The following is a 15,404-nucleotide window of genomic DNA, read 5'->3' on the forward strand; positions in this document are numbered from 1 at the left end:
TATTCCAGCAAATACAAATAGTTGAAAAATATCTCTACCTAGAGCTAGCTAATCTACCTATATTGCATAACTATTTCTAAAGCCCCTGTCATCATGGTATCTAAATGTCTATTTGTGTCCAGACCGGATAAAGCTAGGCCATGCACCACATCCCTACTAAACATTTCCAATGCTTTTAACTGAGGAGTTAAAACGGCAAAATCCTTCAAAAACATACCTGCTTAATTTTCAGTAAAATTGTTTTTTCTCCTTGGGATCGGAATATCCTGGGAGTAAATCGTGCATGTCACCCGTGTGCAGCAGCTCGAGATGCACTGCTAAGCTGTATGTCTTTTTAAAACATGAGACCACTTGTTTTCTTTTTTAAAGAAATCTTGGAACTAAAGGAGCCAAGGGCTGCTTGCCCTGCTGTACGCCAGGTGCAGTATAGCTGGATACAGCAAAAGCCTTTTCTCCACTTTCTTCCCATTCACATTCCTAAGTTCTGACGTGAAGGGGTGTCTAGGGGCTGTGAAGGTTTCCCACTCAAGCATGCTATTAATTCTTTGGCCCCATTGAATACACTTCATACTTTGTGAAATGTCTGGTCGTTCAGTGATGTGGACCATTGGAGCAGAGAAAGTGAAACTCATTTCACTGGGGGGGCCTTAACAGCCATATAAGCGGAAGGTCATGCTGATCAGACTTTGATTTGAATTGGTGAAGAGCAGTAACTAATCCAATAAGCCACCAAGGCCCTGTAGAACATAGTCTTAAATCAAGCCTTTGCGTGTGTGACTGAAAAGAATTAACACTAGGAGATCATAAGGAGTGCTCTGCTGTATATATTTTACCTGACCAGTGCATCAATTAATATAATTTGGTGAATATCAAGCTCTCAGACATTTACTGCACTTGCCTTCATACTATGAATGTGCTCTAGTAAAAATAAACAATTTAAAATTGACGTGTTCTGTTTCCAATGGGAATTTGTTGTGCTGGCTGGCTGTGACCTGGGAATCAAATGAAACAGCAGCGTCCATCAGTGAATGAATAGCACTAGGGCTGTGCTGTTTATATATTTTTGAAACCAAATAAGAGCTCTGTTTATCCACAGAAATGGGAAAATAAGACTCCCAATAAACAACTGTCTTTTATCCAGCTGCTTTCAGACACAGTATTCTGTTCCTTACAACTCAGCTTAACATACTATTAATGTTAACATTATTTTCAATATAGCAAATAAGATTTGAAAATTAAAGGGCTCCGGCAGGCAGTTTAAACCCAGAATGTAGGTTTTGTTTAGAAAAAAAATCATACATAACTTAAGGTGGCTAGAAATGTTTTAATGATTCCAATAAAATGCAAGGTGCACATCTGAAAACACCCCCTGGCAGAGCTGGCTCCTCAAGGCATCCAGGGAAGGGTCTCAGCGGGTTAGGTGACTCTCAGTGTGTGTAGATCTGTTCAATTATGGCAACTGAAGGGTGAGAGGCAGCAGCTGTTGCAGGTGAGCCAAACAACAACCAAGCTGAATTCGTAATGCCAGTGTCAAGGTTGTCTCAGCGAGAAGTTTTTCTGTGCATAATTTGTAGGTTTACCATCTCTTGACTGCTGTAATTTTCCCCAGCTGCTGAGAGAAAAATTATAGCTCTGGCTTCCAAGTCCGTAAGTCTGTTGTGCTGCTTCTCATTCTCTGCTAAGATCCGGTGCCATCTGATGCAGCAGGTACCTTCTTCAAGAACCATTGCACCAAGAAGGTTGTCTCAGTTGCACGTGATCAAACTGTAACTAAATGCCATCAAAAACGACACCATAAACTACAAAAGTGAAGCTCAAATGGTTTCTTAATACCACCAGATCCTACAAAAAGAAGGCATAGCTGTAGGCTGCACGGCTACAACTGGGTCCATGTGGGGAAACCCATATGCCCAGGCAGAGTCCCACTGAAGCCAAAAGCAAGAGTTCGTCTGCCAGGCACATCTTGTTGCAGGATCGATGCCTTAAGATTTTTTTGGGAGTGTAGCGAGGCGGTGTAGTTCCCCGCTGCCCCGGAGAGGGATGAGCCCCTCCGGATGCCAAAGTGGGCGGAGCCAGTAGAGCCTGCGCCCGCCCCCCAGAGGTCAAGGTGGAGGACAGGAAGTAAAGAAGCCCAACCCCAGAGCTCACTAGAGACCCAGCCGCTGGAGAAGCCAGATGCCTGTAGCCTAGCTCCCGGCTGGGAGACTCCTGCAATTGGTGACCGACCCGAGGACTGGCCAGACCAGCCGAGGCCTGATGCCGACCAGGCCCCAGAGAAGCAGCTAAGCCTGCCCATGGCAAGTTACCCAGAGGAGCTGCCAAGCCTACCGCTCGCCGGGTACCCTGAGGAGCCCATGGTGCTTGAGTCCTTGGAGGACACCGTCCAGACGCAGGTACCTCTAGAGGGGGAGGTAGGAAGTAGCCTGGGGGCAGCCGACCCTCGTCTGGTTGCAGCACACCCAGAGCCGATGTCAGTGTGTTGCGGCCAAGATCCCCACTGACACAGCAGCAGGCCATCTGCCGCTGCTAGGGCCTCAGGCTGGACGCAGTGGAGTGGGTGGGCCTGCGGGTGGCAGTCTCCCCCTATCCCAGGCCCTTCAGAGCCAGGGCCTGGGCCTCCGGAACTTATTTGTTTGCTCAGCCCCTGCCTGAGGGCCTGAGTCCCAAACACCGCACTGCCCACCCTGACTCCAGGACCTGGGCTTGTTGCTTATTTGTTTGCTCAGCCCCTGCCTGAGGGCCTGAGCCACAGACTCTTTGCCACCTGCCCTAATACAGGGCCTGGGCTTATTGCTTAACGGTTTGCTCCGTCCCTGTCCAAGGACCGGAGCGTGGGACTCGCTACTGCCTGCCAACCGGGCGTGAGTAACTGTTGTTTTGGCTCTATTGCTGCTGTGGCGTGAGACCCCATGGCCAGACTAGTTCCCTGGACGTAACCAGATGGACATAGCGAGGCGGAGTGGTTCCCCGCCGCCCTGGAGAGGGACGAGCTCCGGACGAACCCCTCTACAGGGAGGTACCTTGTTTGATACATAATACATCTGACAAACACACTGCTGCTGATATCTGAAACAGGCACTAATAGGATCACCGGGACAAATTAATCCATGTGTAACTCTGGCGACTTCAGTGGTGTCACCCCAAGGATGAATTTGATCCATGTAAATTAGAGAGATAAAAAGCCCCGTTGGTCATCTAGTGTCAGTGCCTGATTATTCCCTATTGCACATTTAGTAGTGCTTGGTTGAATCTATTTTCAAATGTCTCAAATGATGAGGTTTCCACTTCATACAGAATCTCTCTCTCTCATGGTACCTCTGGTGTTTCTGCTCCAGATTCCACAAGTACAGAGGCACAAGGTGGAAATGAAAAGTAACTAAGTTTTCCAGTCTTCACCAGAAGCTTGGAGCTTAGCCTGGTTCTAGTTTTGGGCAGAGGATTGAACCAGTTCTGATTTTATCCAAACAAGTTTCCCTTTCCCCTTTAGGTACAGGATGCAAGAGGACTGCTGGCTGTGAGTGTGCTGCTCAAAATCTCCATTTCACTCCTTCCTACTGTGCCCTGTTTGGATCCAAATTCTTCTCCTCGAGGGACATAAAACAGCAAGATAACGGGGGTCTATTTCTTTTATTTGTGGATTTAGATTTTTAAACTGTGGCCTCATCAGAGCTTGTGGTCCATGTACAAAGCTGTTAAAAATATACATCCAGTGCACCCAATGGCCACATAAATAGTCCTTCCCACCAACTCAACAGTCACTCTCAATCCACTCACCACCCTCAGCCAACCCCCTCAGAAAGAGCCTGGGAAAACAGACGGGCAATGCACCACCCTCTGAAAGTCAACAGTCTCCGGCTCTTTTGGACCAGTGAATTCCAAAGTTAAGAGTCTTTCACTTCCTCCTTATATTTAAATCTGGGGGATGTTAGTTTGACCTCCTCTACCACCATGGGATGCATGGTGTATCATGCATATCAATGCTCAAACCTAAGTAATAATTGCACTGCTATGACGCCTTCCTTCTGAGGATGTCAGAGCACCACACAACTATTGATGAATTATGCCACACAACACCCCATAGATAGGGAAGCTTATCCCCATTTCACAGATAAGTACAGGCACAACTGAGGTGCCACACTGAGTGGCAGAGTCAAAAACTGAATCCGGGAGTCCTGAATTCCCGGCTATAATCACTAGATAGCAATGCGTATCATGTTTGAAGAGGGGAAATGGGCCCCTTTCAGTTAGTGCCAGATTTCACATGTTGCCAGAACAAAGCTTAACGTTGTAAAAGTAGTAGAAAGCCGTAGATTGATGTTATCAGTGGAGGGACAGGTGAAATGTATGGCAGATTGGGCTATATTTTTTTACTGTTACCATATTACTCAAAAAAGTAAAGGGAAAAATTTTTAGTGGGGAGTTTTTTTGTTTTTGTTTCCCTCACAAAATGTAGTGCAAAATCACCTAGCATCAAGTGTCATTTAAAACTGGAATAGACAAACAAACAATTCCAATCCTGACCTGCTGTGTGATTCTGGGCAAATCACTTGACCTTGCTGTGCCCCTGTATCACCACCCATCCTTTCTCCGTCTTGTGTGTTTAGATTGCAGACTCTTTATGGCAGATATTATGCCATCCATTATGGAGTCCTGATCTGAGCTGGGGCCTCTAGGTTGTACCATAATATAAGTAATAAAAGATGATAATTTAATGTACAGAATGATCTTGCATTAGCTGAGGATGTACAAGGTGGTCTGATAGACCAGTGGTTCCCAAATTCGTCTGTAGAGTCACTGCTGGCTGATGGAGCACATTAGTGGCTCATGGGGAGCTGGCTGTGTTACGATCTGCTTCCAGCTGCTTGCCAAAGTGTCCAGGATTTTCTTTGTCAGGATCAGATTGATTCTATAGACTGTTTCCATATCTGACATCCATGTTTGTGTTTAAAAAATGTATATTGACTGTACCTCAGAAAATAGCCTTTGTAGAATTTATTTTTAGGAGGTTTTACAATGCTACAGCAATGGGGAAAATGAGGATTATTTAGCTGTGACTGGAGAAGAGTTAGAGGGAACTTGATGGAAATGCTTCAGCTTCTGAAAGGCATGATGACAATGCATAAGTCCTTCCTTTTTACCTTGTCCCATAATGTGAGAATAAAGGGGCCACTCAGTGAAATTGATATCTAGGAAGCTTGAAAAATAGATGCATGAATGTAACTATTTTTCATGCAGTTTGCGGACATCCTGTGGAATTTTCACTGTTGCAGGAGGTCACTGCAGGTCCTCTCTATTCCCACTGACACTGAGCAGAGTGTTACCGTTGATGCCAATGGGAGCTGAATCAGGCCCCAAGTCAAATATTGTGGCTGGATTTTAGAAGGCTGGGATAATTTTTTGACCTTTGCTGACATTGCTGGTCATGAAAGTTGAGACAGGGGTAGTCAAATAGGATGCTTCAGGGCCTAAAGCGAGTGAAGGCAGTTGTTAAGCAGGAACTACTTCCCTTGCCCACCCCCAACTTCCAGGTGGCGTTGTGTAATTGGTTACATTCATTATGCAGGATGTTATTCTTAAGCATCAGATACTTACCACTGCCAGGAGCAAGATCCCAAACTTACTGGACCGCTGGCCTGATGTGCATGGAAAATCCTATATTTTTCCATTTGGAGTTGCTCATCTTCCAGGTACGTGAGCAACATCCAACTACAGCTAGAAGGAAAAGTCCATTTTCTCCTTCTACCAGCACCCTACCAAATACTCTGTCCTAGACTAAATAAAGTAGGCATGAAATAAGACTAGGTGGAAGTTTAATATTTTTATCCCTAAACAGAAATTTTAAAACAAGTCTCTCCATCACAGTAATTAATCCATGAATTTTAGTGCAGTATCTCCCATTGGAAAATTTAGGGATTTGAACCATGATAAACAATGGACTTTCAAACCTCAGCAGAACAGCTCTGATGATCTTTCACGAGCTGGTCCCTGTAAACGAGGACCAACTGCAGGGATGCTATTTGAGTTTCACAGCAGTCCATCATTATCATTATGGCCCTGATCCTGCAGACATTTAAACATGTGCATATCTTTATTCGCAGGAGTAGACCCATTAAAGTCAGTAGGATTATTAATGTGAACAAAGTTATGCAGACAGGTGTCTGCAGGACTGGGGTTTATGGAGCGACAACTGCAAAGAATAAGGATGTTGCAAAGAATAAGGATTTGTTGCTAAAAATATGAAGAGAGCTAGAGCACGGTGTCATTTAAATGGGGATATGAAAGGGCCTGAAATACACTGGTATTTGAGTGGAGAATTTAGAAACCTTAAAGTTATGAGCTATCGTTAGGTTCTCAATTAATATTGTGTTAACTGACATTATGTTCTCTTTTGAGAATTAGAATAGTTCCAGGCATTTTGTCTACTATAAATGAATTTTCGAAGAAGGGGAAATACTCACTGTACTCTCCCAATGCATTTACATGCATGAATTTTGTCATTTATTATTTTTAAAAATGGTTTTTAACATGAGTTGAAGCAGACTCACTTGGGTCCCCGCTGAGCAGTCTGAGTATTTAGATGAGATGGTTGGAAAGCATGTACACCCTGTTGTTGGCATGAGTAGTCCTTTGACTCTTCCTCATTAGGCCCTTACTGCATGACCTAATTCCTGGGTTCTGGTGGCTTAGAGAGGCTTGCAGCGCTCTTTAACATAGCAAAGGACATAGGTAAAACAACAGCTTCATGGGCACAGGTAGTCGGAGTATAACTTTACAGCTCACTCCACCGTAATCGCCTAAGGAATAAAGTAGCTCTTTGATTGACGTTCAGCATGATGATAGGCTGGGAGTCGGGTTTTAGGCTGCTGCAGGTGATGCTTGCACCTGCAAGGTTCTTCCACTAGATGGCAAGCGAAGCGTTTTGAAACTAAAACTGGCGGAGGTGGAAAACAGCTGGGATCTGGGGAAATTCCTTGACTTGCACTGTGTAAACCCAAACAACCTGATTCTGCTGTAAATATCCCAACGTGGAAGATGTGGCAATCATAATAAATAGTAACCTGGCAAAATGCTGCCCCCAGCTCCACAGATCTGAAGGGTGTCAGCAATTTCAGGGCTGAAAGCATCTCTGTGCCTGCATTTCTCTATGAGTTTGTGGCTAGAGCCACACCGATCACTTAGCTGTGTATTTCAGTGTGCATTTACCATACGGCTCAGGATGATCCGAGCTGTTTCATTAAGGGTTCACTGGTGTTAAAACAGGAGACAGCTGCTGCTTTCAAAAGGGATGGCTGCTCCTGATCAGTCAGGGAGAATGTTTGTCAAGGTCTCAGGGTTCTCCGCCCTCGGGGAGTTTGACAGGTGAATTGAAGCGTGAACCGCCCGTCTGGTGAAGTTGGCTAGCGAGTGGGAATTCCTGCTGCAGCACATCTCGCAGGTGAGTGGGTCTGACACTTTCATCCTGGACAGCAAAGACAGACAGACACCGATCCACTCGCCTTCCCCTGCCCCAGATCCGCAGTGACACTAACCCACATTCCCAGGCGGCACACACAGCCCCTCCCCCCCATCCTCTGACACTGCCCTTACACGCAGCCTTGCACTGATTGAATCGGAGTCACTTCTCATTTCCCCTCGAGCGCACACACGCCGGAAGGCAGGGCCTGGGCAACGATCAGAGGAGGCTGTTTTGTGCCCACGTACACAGTAACAACACCTGGCATGAAGCAGGGGGAGAGGGGGGCCTAGAAGCTGTTCTTCGGCAGCATCTTGATACCACCAACAAAGGACATGAGTCTGGGTTCTGAGGGTTTCCCACACGTGTGTGTGTGTGTGTGCGTGTGAGAGAGAGTTTAATTCTCCTCCCATTCCAATGGCTTCACCAGTCTCTTTGCCTGTTTCTCGGGCGTGTTGCTTTCTGAGCACCAGTGAAACAGCTTCTGTCTTTCGTTTCACCCTCCGGAAGCGAAGCGGCAGCCCTGGACACAGTGGGCGCATGTGAGGTTTGGTTCCCTTGGCTGGCTTGTCTAGGGATGGCAACAAAGCAACATGCTGGATTGTTTCAGGCTGACACGTGTCTGCCGCCGCTTCCATGAGCCTAGAGGAGCTGCGCGCTTTGCAGCACACGGGGGAGCGCTCCGGACGGCGGGTGGCTCTTTGCTAGTGGTCAGCACTGAGCTCCTGGACAGAGAAGGGGCAGAGGCGAGGGAAGCATCCGCGGCGCTGGTGGGCCATCCAAAGAGAACAGTCAGACGCCGCCGCTTGGCTTCCTAGCTCCCACCAAGCAGCCAGCGTGGGGGGAGAGGGGCGTTGCTTGCTCGATTTTGGGGCAAGACATTCAACCCTGAGCGGGCTGCGGATTTCCCTGCCTGCTGCTGGAGCTGGGCAAGGCAGAGGCGCAGGGAGGACTGAAACTGTTTCCAAACCTGTGTAGGAAGCAAGATCGAGCTGTCGGAGAAAGCTGAAGGCTGTTGTTTTTGTGGGTAAGGGTGTGTGTGTGTCTGGTATTATTTGACACCCACTACGCATCCCGAGAGCGGTGTTTTGGCTTTGGAACACCCACTCCCCCCCCTTACAAAAAAAAAAAAGACTTGTCTGTTTTGTTTTTCAAAGGATGCTTCGTACCCTTTGCTGTAGGAACCTGCCCTCGGGCTTTGATGTCACGGCTCTGGATCGAGAAGGACCAGCGGCTAAGCTGCCTCCACCAGATAGTTTTGTGCAGAGCTCTGGGCTCTTCTAGCTGAAGGGGACTTTTCGGAGCCAAGCGCTCGGCACTTGCCCTTACTGCATAATAAGCGAGGAGCTTCCTTCCCGTGTCTGCTTAGCCGGGTACTGTTTTGGGGGTAGGTGTGTCTGGTTCCCACCCATCGATCGAGAAGGAACCCTTAAAAATACACCGGGACTGCCCCTGCTCGCCTGCGGATCGGGGACTCCTGCCCGGGCTCATCGCCTCTCTGAACTGCGGAGGGGGCGGGGGGGGGGGGTCAATTGTATTTATCTTGATCGCCCAGCAAGTGGAGAGATTGCTTTTTTCTGCTGCACTGATTGGAAACACCACTGGTCGATGCTCTCCCTAGGTGGTGATGCTGAGGGAAGGAGAAAGGGAGAGCAGGAAACATGAGCCTGCAAGAGAAGAGAGATCAGGGCTGAAGCCTTTGCTCCAGCATTGTGTGTGCGCTTTCCCCCGGCAGACGGACTATTAGCTGCGCGGGTGCACATGAGAGCAAAGATCCATCCTTCCCCCCCTTCTCTGACCTCTCGAGCAACCTATCCGGCGGTGGAGGAGACCTGTGGGCTACACCCTGCCATGCTCCCCCTGAAATAACCTCCCAGGCACCGAGGGATCCATCCGAAGGAAGGGGATCAGAGGGCAAACGCCAGCCCTCATAACCTTGAGCAAATACTAGCGCTGCGGCTGCTGCTGTTGCGCCTCTATCTGGGGGAGCTGAATCCAGGAAAAGGCTTTATCCGCCTCGCAGGGCTGGGTCCTTAGCACAGCGGGGGAGGCAAGGGGGGGGGGTTTATTTGCTGATGATCGGAAGTTACTGACAATAAGCACCTTCATCTCTCCAAAGGCGGAGAGAGGAGGAGGAGGAGGAGGAGAGACGGGGGAAGAGGAGAGCTGATGCCTAAGAGAGCCACTCGGAGGAGGCAGATCAGGCAGTGTCTCAACTTCTCATCTTTGTTTATCAGCGCGAAGCGAGATCGCTGGAAATCTGCGGGGGTTTATAACTGGATCATTCCCATGTCAAGGCTGCGGCTGGGGATTTTGCTCCGTTAACTTGAAGCCACTGGCCTCCCCCACTCCTCACTCAGCGATGTATTCACTGCTCTCAGCCTGCACTTGCTTGTAAGGATTATGACATTTAAAAAAAAATTGGGGTGGTGGTGGTGGGGAAACTTTCATCTTTTAAGGCTCTGGTTGCATTTTCCTTGCAATCAGGTGGTCACTGAGACCCGAGCCTTTCCTAACCAAAGCATCGATCTGTGTTATTAACAATAATAATACTCATAATAATAATAGCCATTTCACGGCATCATCTGATCTTTTGTTGCTTTTTTTTCTCCTCTCCAGATGTTTACATTCCCTGCTGCTGTGCTTTCAGGTACAGGTATGTGTCCTTTCTGTCTTCTCTCCCTTTGGGTTGGAAAAAGAAACAAAGGAGGCGTGTTGACCTCTGAGTGTCAGGCAGTTTTGCAAACGGGTTTCACCCCCCACCCCTAGTTTTATAGTTTGATTAAAATGATCACCACGCCAGATAGTGGAGTGTCACTTGCTCTGGAAACCAGCTGCACCTCTGGCTAAGCCTCATTTCAGTGACTACTTCTGGCAATCCACTGTACGAACAAATGATCTTTAATTTCTCTTACTTCCTCCCCTCCCTCCCCTTTTCAAATGGCCACAGCTCGCTTGTGGATGCCAGTAGCCTACATTAAAAGGATTCTCTGGAGTGCATTAGCCTGGCTAATGATGTGAGCGGAGTGTTGGACTCTACTAGTTGCAAAATGTGGATGGATGCATGTGTAGTGGAATAGCAGGCGCTAGATCTCTTGTTAGATCTCCTTTCCCTAGGGAACTTACACGAAGTGATACTGGAAAAAAAACACAAGTGTCCTTAGCCAGAAAAAGGAGGCTTCTTGCTCGCCCATCTCCCCCCGCCAATTATTCAGTAGAAAGCCACCCAAGCAAGATGCTGCCTTCGAGCTGCAGAAATGAAACAATTAGAAAATCACTGGGAGCGAGACTTCTGCTGTCTCGTGAAATTGACAGACAGGCGGGATAGAGATCGGGGGGAGGAGCGGGGGAGTTTGAAATTCGGGGTGGAGTGAGTCGAATCACATTTTCCACGACAACAAAAATACGGTTTAAAAACAATGTGGTTTGCTAGGACATAGTTTTAGCTGGTGTAAATGCAACACGTGCGTCTGGAGAGGACACACCCGCGATCTTGAGTGTTTCAAAGTTGGCAAAGCAGGTGCTCCAGTTCTGGGAGCCCTTCCGTCTTGCCCTGTCCTGCTGGTGTGACCTGGGCTGGGTTCCCACTCGCATTCTGAGGCGCTGCCGTGTAAACCGGTGGCGGTCCCAGTCGTTCCGCACCCCTTGGGTCAATGCCCATGCACGAGGGCCAGGAATGCACCTGTTCTTCCAGGGTTCTCTGGCAGTTTTTGAGGTGGGGAGGAACGGATCCTCTGCAAACTGATTAAAGTGTCTGAAATACGACCAGTGCCTGGGGCCAAATTGAAAAATTTGTCATATTCCCCCCCCGCCTCCCGCAAAATTGCAGCTAGATTATAAAAACAAAATAACTCCTTATTTCAGCAGAGCAGCCTCCTAATCAAGAGAGGGGATCTACAGCTGTAAATTACTTTGTGGTTGGAAGGCGTTTGCTGTATTTCTCCAGTTCATTCCCCCCCGCAACAGGCTGGGCAGGCAGGGCAATCAGCGATTGCACCCTTCGCACTAAGACATTTTTGAAATTGTGTGGTAACTGAAGTTAATCAACCCTTCATTCCCCTCCCCCCCCCCAGCCCCCTTGTTGCTTTTAGTGAATCAGAAGAAGTTTGGCTCACTGCCTGGAAAGCACTTGCTAAAATCTGATCTCTTACTTCAACAGCCTTAAAACTTGGGAAGTTATTGGCATTTATACAGTTGGAGCTTGCAGGCTTCCAGAGCAATAAAATAATGAAGCAAAAAAAGAGAAAGTTCTGTACTCTCTTACTATTAGAACCATACTTTTTAGATTTAGTGCTGATTTTGCAGCATTTTGCAAGAAGATCTGACACTAGGATTTACTCTGAGGTATCTTCTTCTACCACTTTTCTATGGTGGTGAATCAAACTGGTTGTTATAACAAGAGGCACACTATTATGGCTAGTAGTGTGGGAAGCCAAAACGTTAGATTAGTCATACTCAAGGGCCTGAAAGAGAGTGTTTACAATATTAATGGTAGATAAAAAGATGCGAATGCAGTGAGTTTTTATTGCCTATTTTGTTACACTTTCTCTCTAGATTTATTCATGCGATTACATGTTTAGAGCCTGAATGGGAAAGAGGGATTATAGGATTTATTTTCTAATGATCGGTTTGGGTAAGAGTTAACCTTTGGTGAACTAGAGTAAATTAATGCATCTGTTATGCTTAATATTTGTTTTGCTTAAAAAGCTGTGTGTTGGGAGACTTTAGGAATGTCCCAAATGAATTATATTCCAAGACCTACTTTCACCATCCTATATAAATTAAGATCAGTGAGTTGACCTACATATTAATGATAAGAATTATGATCCATGGTTCCTGAATATTACCTGGTGGCTTAGCAGTCAGTGGTTACAGAAATTTTAGCACCTGCTAGAATGTGGTTTTTACTTTTCTACTGAACTAGTACTTAAACAGTGCAACATATCAAAATAAGACATATGAAGCCAGATGAGATTTTTGCTCCATGCCTAAAATCTTCCCTCTTCAGTAAACTTCTAGACAATAGAAGGAGATTACAATTCACCATAACTATCTATAAATTACTAGCAGTGGGAAATTAGGCTCAATTTTTTGGACTGTCATATCAATGTGCCATTGCTAGTTAGTTTAGCTTCATATTGTGTGGTGTCTGAAATGGGTTTCCAGTGTTTTAGAAGAGTTGGGGATCAATAAATAGAGGACTTAAGGGAGTTAAGATAACTCAATAGTTTTCAGGAGCAGGTGGAATTTATCCTGAACCCTGAAAGAAAACACTATGGACAAAGATCTATCTTTCTTCATAGTTAGCTTGCTAAGACTAGAAGGATTTCTCAAGTGAAGGTATGAGTACATGATACCAATGTTTAACAGGGACATCCTAGATCAGCATGTGTCACTTTCAACATAAATACCTTTGGGCAAGTTAGAAAAGTACCCCACTGGCAGCAACCTATTGGTAATAGAGCTGGGTCTTAAGCACAAATGAGCCCTTTGGGACCCATGATTTTGGGGACTATATGGAGATGAGCAATTTGAGCAAACCAACCGTCCCTCTCCTCCAGCAGGCTGGAAGGAAGGCAGCTCACTGTCCATCCTCTTCCCCTTTTTTTGGTGGTGAGTTCATCTGGTTTCCTTCTCTAGCTTCTTGGGACCATCCGTCCTTTGCTTGGGGCCATTCAAATCCAAAATCCAGCCTTACATAGTACACATAAAGAAAAGGAGTACTTGTGGCACCTTAGAGACTAACAAATCTATTTGAGCATAAGCTTTCGTGAGCTACAGCTCACTTCATCGGATGCATTCAGTGGAAAATATAGTGGGGAGATTTATATACATAGAGAACATGAAACAATGGGTGTTACCATATACACTGTTTCATGTTCTCTATGTATATAAATCTCCCCACTGTATTTTCCACTGAATGCATCCGACGAAGTGAGCTGAAGCTCACGAAAGCTTATGCTCAGATAAATGTGTTAGTCTCTAAGGTGCCACAAGTACTCCTTTTCTTTTTGCGAATACAGACTAACATAGCTGCTACTCTGAAAATAGTACACATAGGAGATGCCTTCATAAATACAGAAGATAGGTATTATTTATCCATGGTATTTATAAGGAATCTATCTCCATGATATCTAAGATCTATGTGTATCAGTTATGTTGAGCCTTCAGCATCTCCTCAGTTTACTTCCTCCCTGTCTCTCTCTATTTCCAGGAACAGTCTGAGTTGGCTAGGCTCTTCACTTTTGTGACCTTGTAGATTAGGACCAAGGCTTTGAATAGAGACTGGAAGTGAATGGGGAGTCCGTGGAGCACATGGAGCAAGGTGGCTGGCTATATTTGGGCACATTGTTTAAGAGGAAGGCTGCTGCGTGCTACATGAGTTGTAGCTGCTGTTTCTCCTAAAGCTGTTCTTGTGGGCACAGTTATTGTCTGGGTCGTTGTAAAGTGAGACATAGAAAAGTGTTGTTTCCACACGTTCATGGGCCAGATCCTGCAGCCTGGCTGAGCTGAGCACAGCAGACTTTGGAGGCATGGGTCTGCCAGCATGGTGTGTAGATTAGTTTTGCAATTCCCCATTCCTGTGGTGGCTGGGTGTGGGGCTGGTCCCCAGGCATAATTTAGAGCAGGCTGCACTTACTTGTTCTGGCTACCCAAGAGGCAGGAACTGCTGTCATTGATCTGCATAGGGTCATACTTTTTCTCTTGGCCATGCCCCCTATGCCAGTACCAGGATATGTGTTCTACAGGAGCCTCTACCCAGGCTTTAGGACACCAGAGGGTCACTCTTGCACGGCATGTTCCGACTGAAGCTAGATATACTAGCTCTGTGGCTAGAATCTGCTGCCACATCACATTAAGGGATCTAACCCATTGTGCTTATTTTTGTCATGGATACTGATGATGATTGTCCTTTATGGATGTATGAAGAAGCACATGTATAAGCTAGTCCAACCTTACCCAATGCTTCAGCAAGTATCTCTCCTTGCCTACATCCCCCCCACCTATCCCTTCTTTCCCAACCTGTGCAAACAGACACCCAGCCCTTTCCTTCTTCTCATCCTCCTGCTATTCATCGCACACACAGCTTCTATCTTAAGAGCCGGCCCTGCAGGCTGGTGAGTGATGCCAGAGGCAGGTGGGTAGAGCTCTTGGGACTCAGCCACAGACTTCAAAACAGCCACTAAAATCAGCCTGGGTTTATGGGTCCAGTGTCCCTCCATTCCCCAGAACAAAGCACTACGTGCTATTGGAGAGGTGAGGTTACCGCTTCCCATTAATGTGTAGCAGTAGTTTCTGGAGGTGTCTGTGTTACTGGACCTTAAAATGATCACTCAGCATGGCAGCGGAAGTAGCATGGTCACTTACACTCTTTGGTTCTCATGTGCTGGTGCAATGTCCCTGTACTTGCCTCTGCCTCCAGCCTCACAGGTGCTCTCTGAAATGAGAGTAAAACACACAGATAAAACATCTGTTTTCAGATTAGATGTCATAAACCTCCTTCCCCCCTGGTTCCCTTTTCCTCCACAGTGGGACTGTGATTGTGCTTTTACTCCAGCTCAGCTCCTCCTACCCTTGTACGGATGCACAAGGGAGAGTTGATAAAAGTGGCAGCTTGAGAGACCAGAGAGAACAAAGGGTGTGTTTGGGAAACTTAGGATCCTCATTCAAGTCATCGGTCTGGGTTCAACCCCATGCTGGGGAGTTTTCTATTTCCATTCTGCAGTTATGCTTTCTATTTATACTTCCCTACCCCTGAGGGAAAGATCTTACTGACTGCCAGGGGTTTTGTGATCTGCTGAGCCATTCCACCTGTCTACAGATAGTGACATTGTGACTCCACCTCTCTCAATCCACATAGTCCTTGGGGCTCATGATTTTATGGACAAACAGGGAACAGGCTGCCTGTATGAAAACGTGCCATGGTCATCTGGAATTAGGGAGGTCATAA

General features: G+C 46.6%; 1 protein-coding gene across 1 annotated transcript in view; it reads left to right on the top strand.

Annotated features, from left to right (window-relative positions):
* The first annotated feature begins 8,139 nt into the window (after positions 1 to 8,139).
* The window catches only part of FGF18 (fibroblast growth factor 18), a 109,478-nt gene continuing 102,213 nt past the window's right edge, over positions 8,140 to 15,404 (top strand). The window contains exons 1-2 of the mRNA XM_007071468.4: positions 8,140 to 9,847; positions 10,073 to 10,109. Of these exons, the coding sequence (XP_007071530.2) occupies positions 9,816 to 9,847; positions 10,073 to 10,109 (69 nt within the window). The 5' untranslated portion in view covers positions 8,140 to 9,815. The remainder of the gene's footprint in view (positions 9,848 to 10,072; positions 10,110 to 15,404) is intronic.

This window comes from Chelonia mydas, chromosome 8 (genome assembly GCF_015237465.2).
Source record: "Chelonia mydas isolate rCheMyd1 chromosome 8, rCheMyd1.pri.v2, whole genome shotgun sequence".
Taxonomy (NCBI): domain Eukaryota; kingdom Metazoa; phylum Chordata; order Testudines; family Cheloniidae; genus Chelonia; species Chelonia mydas.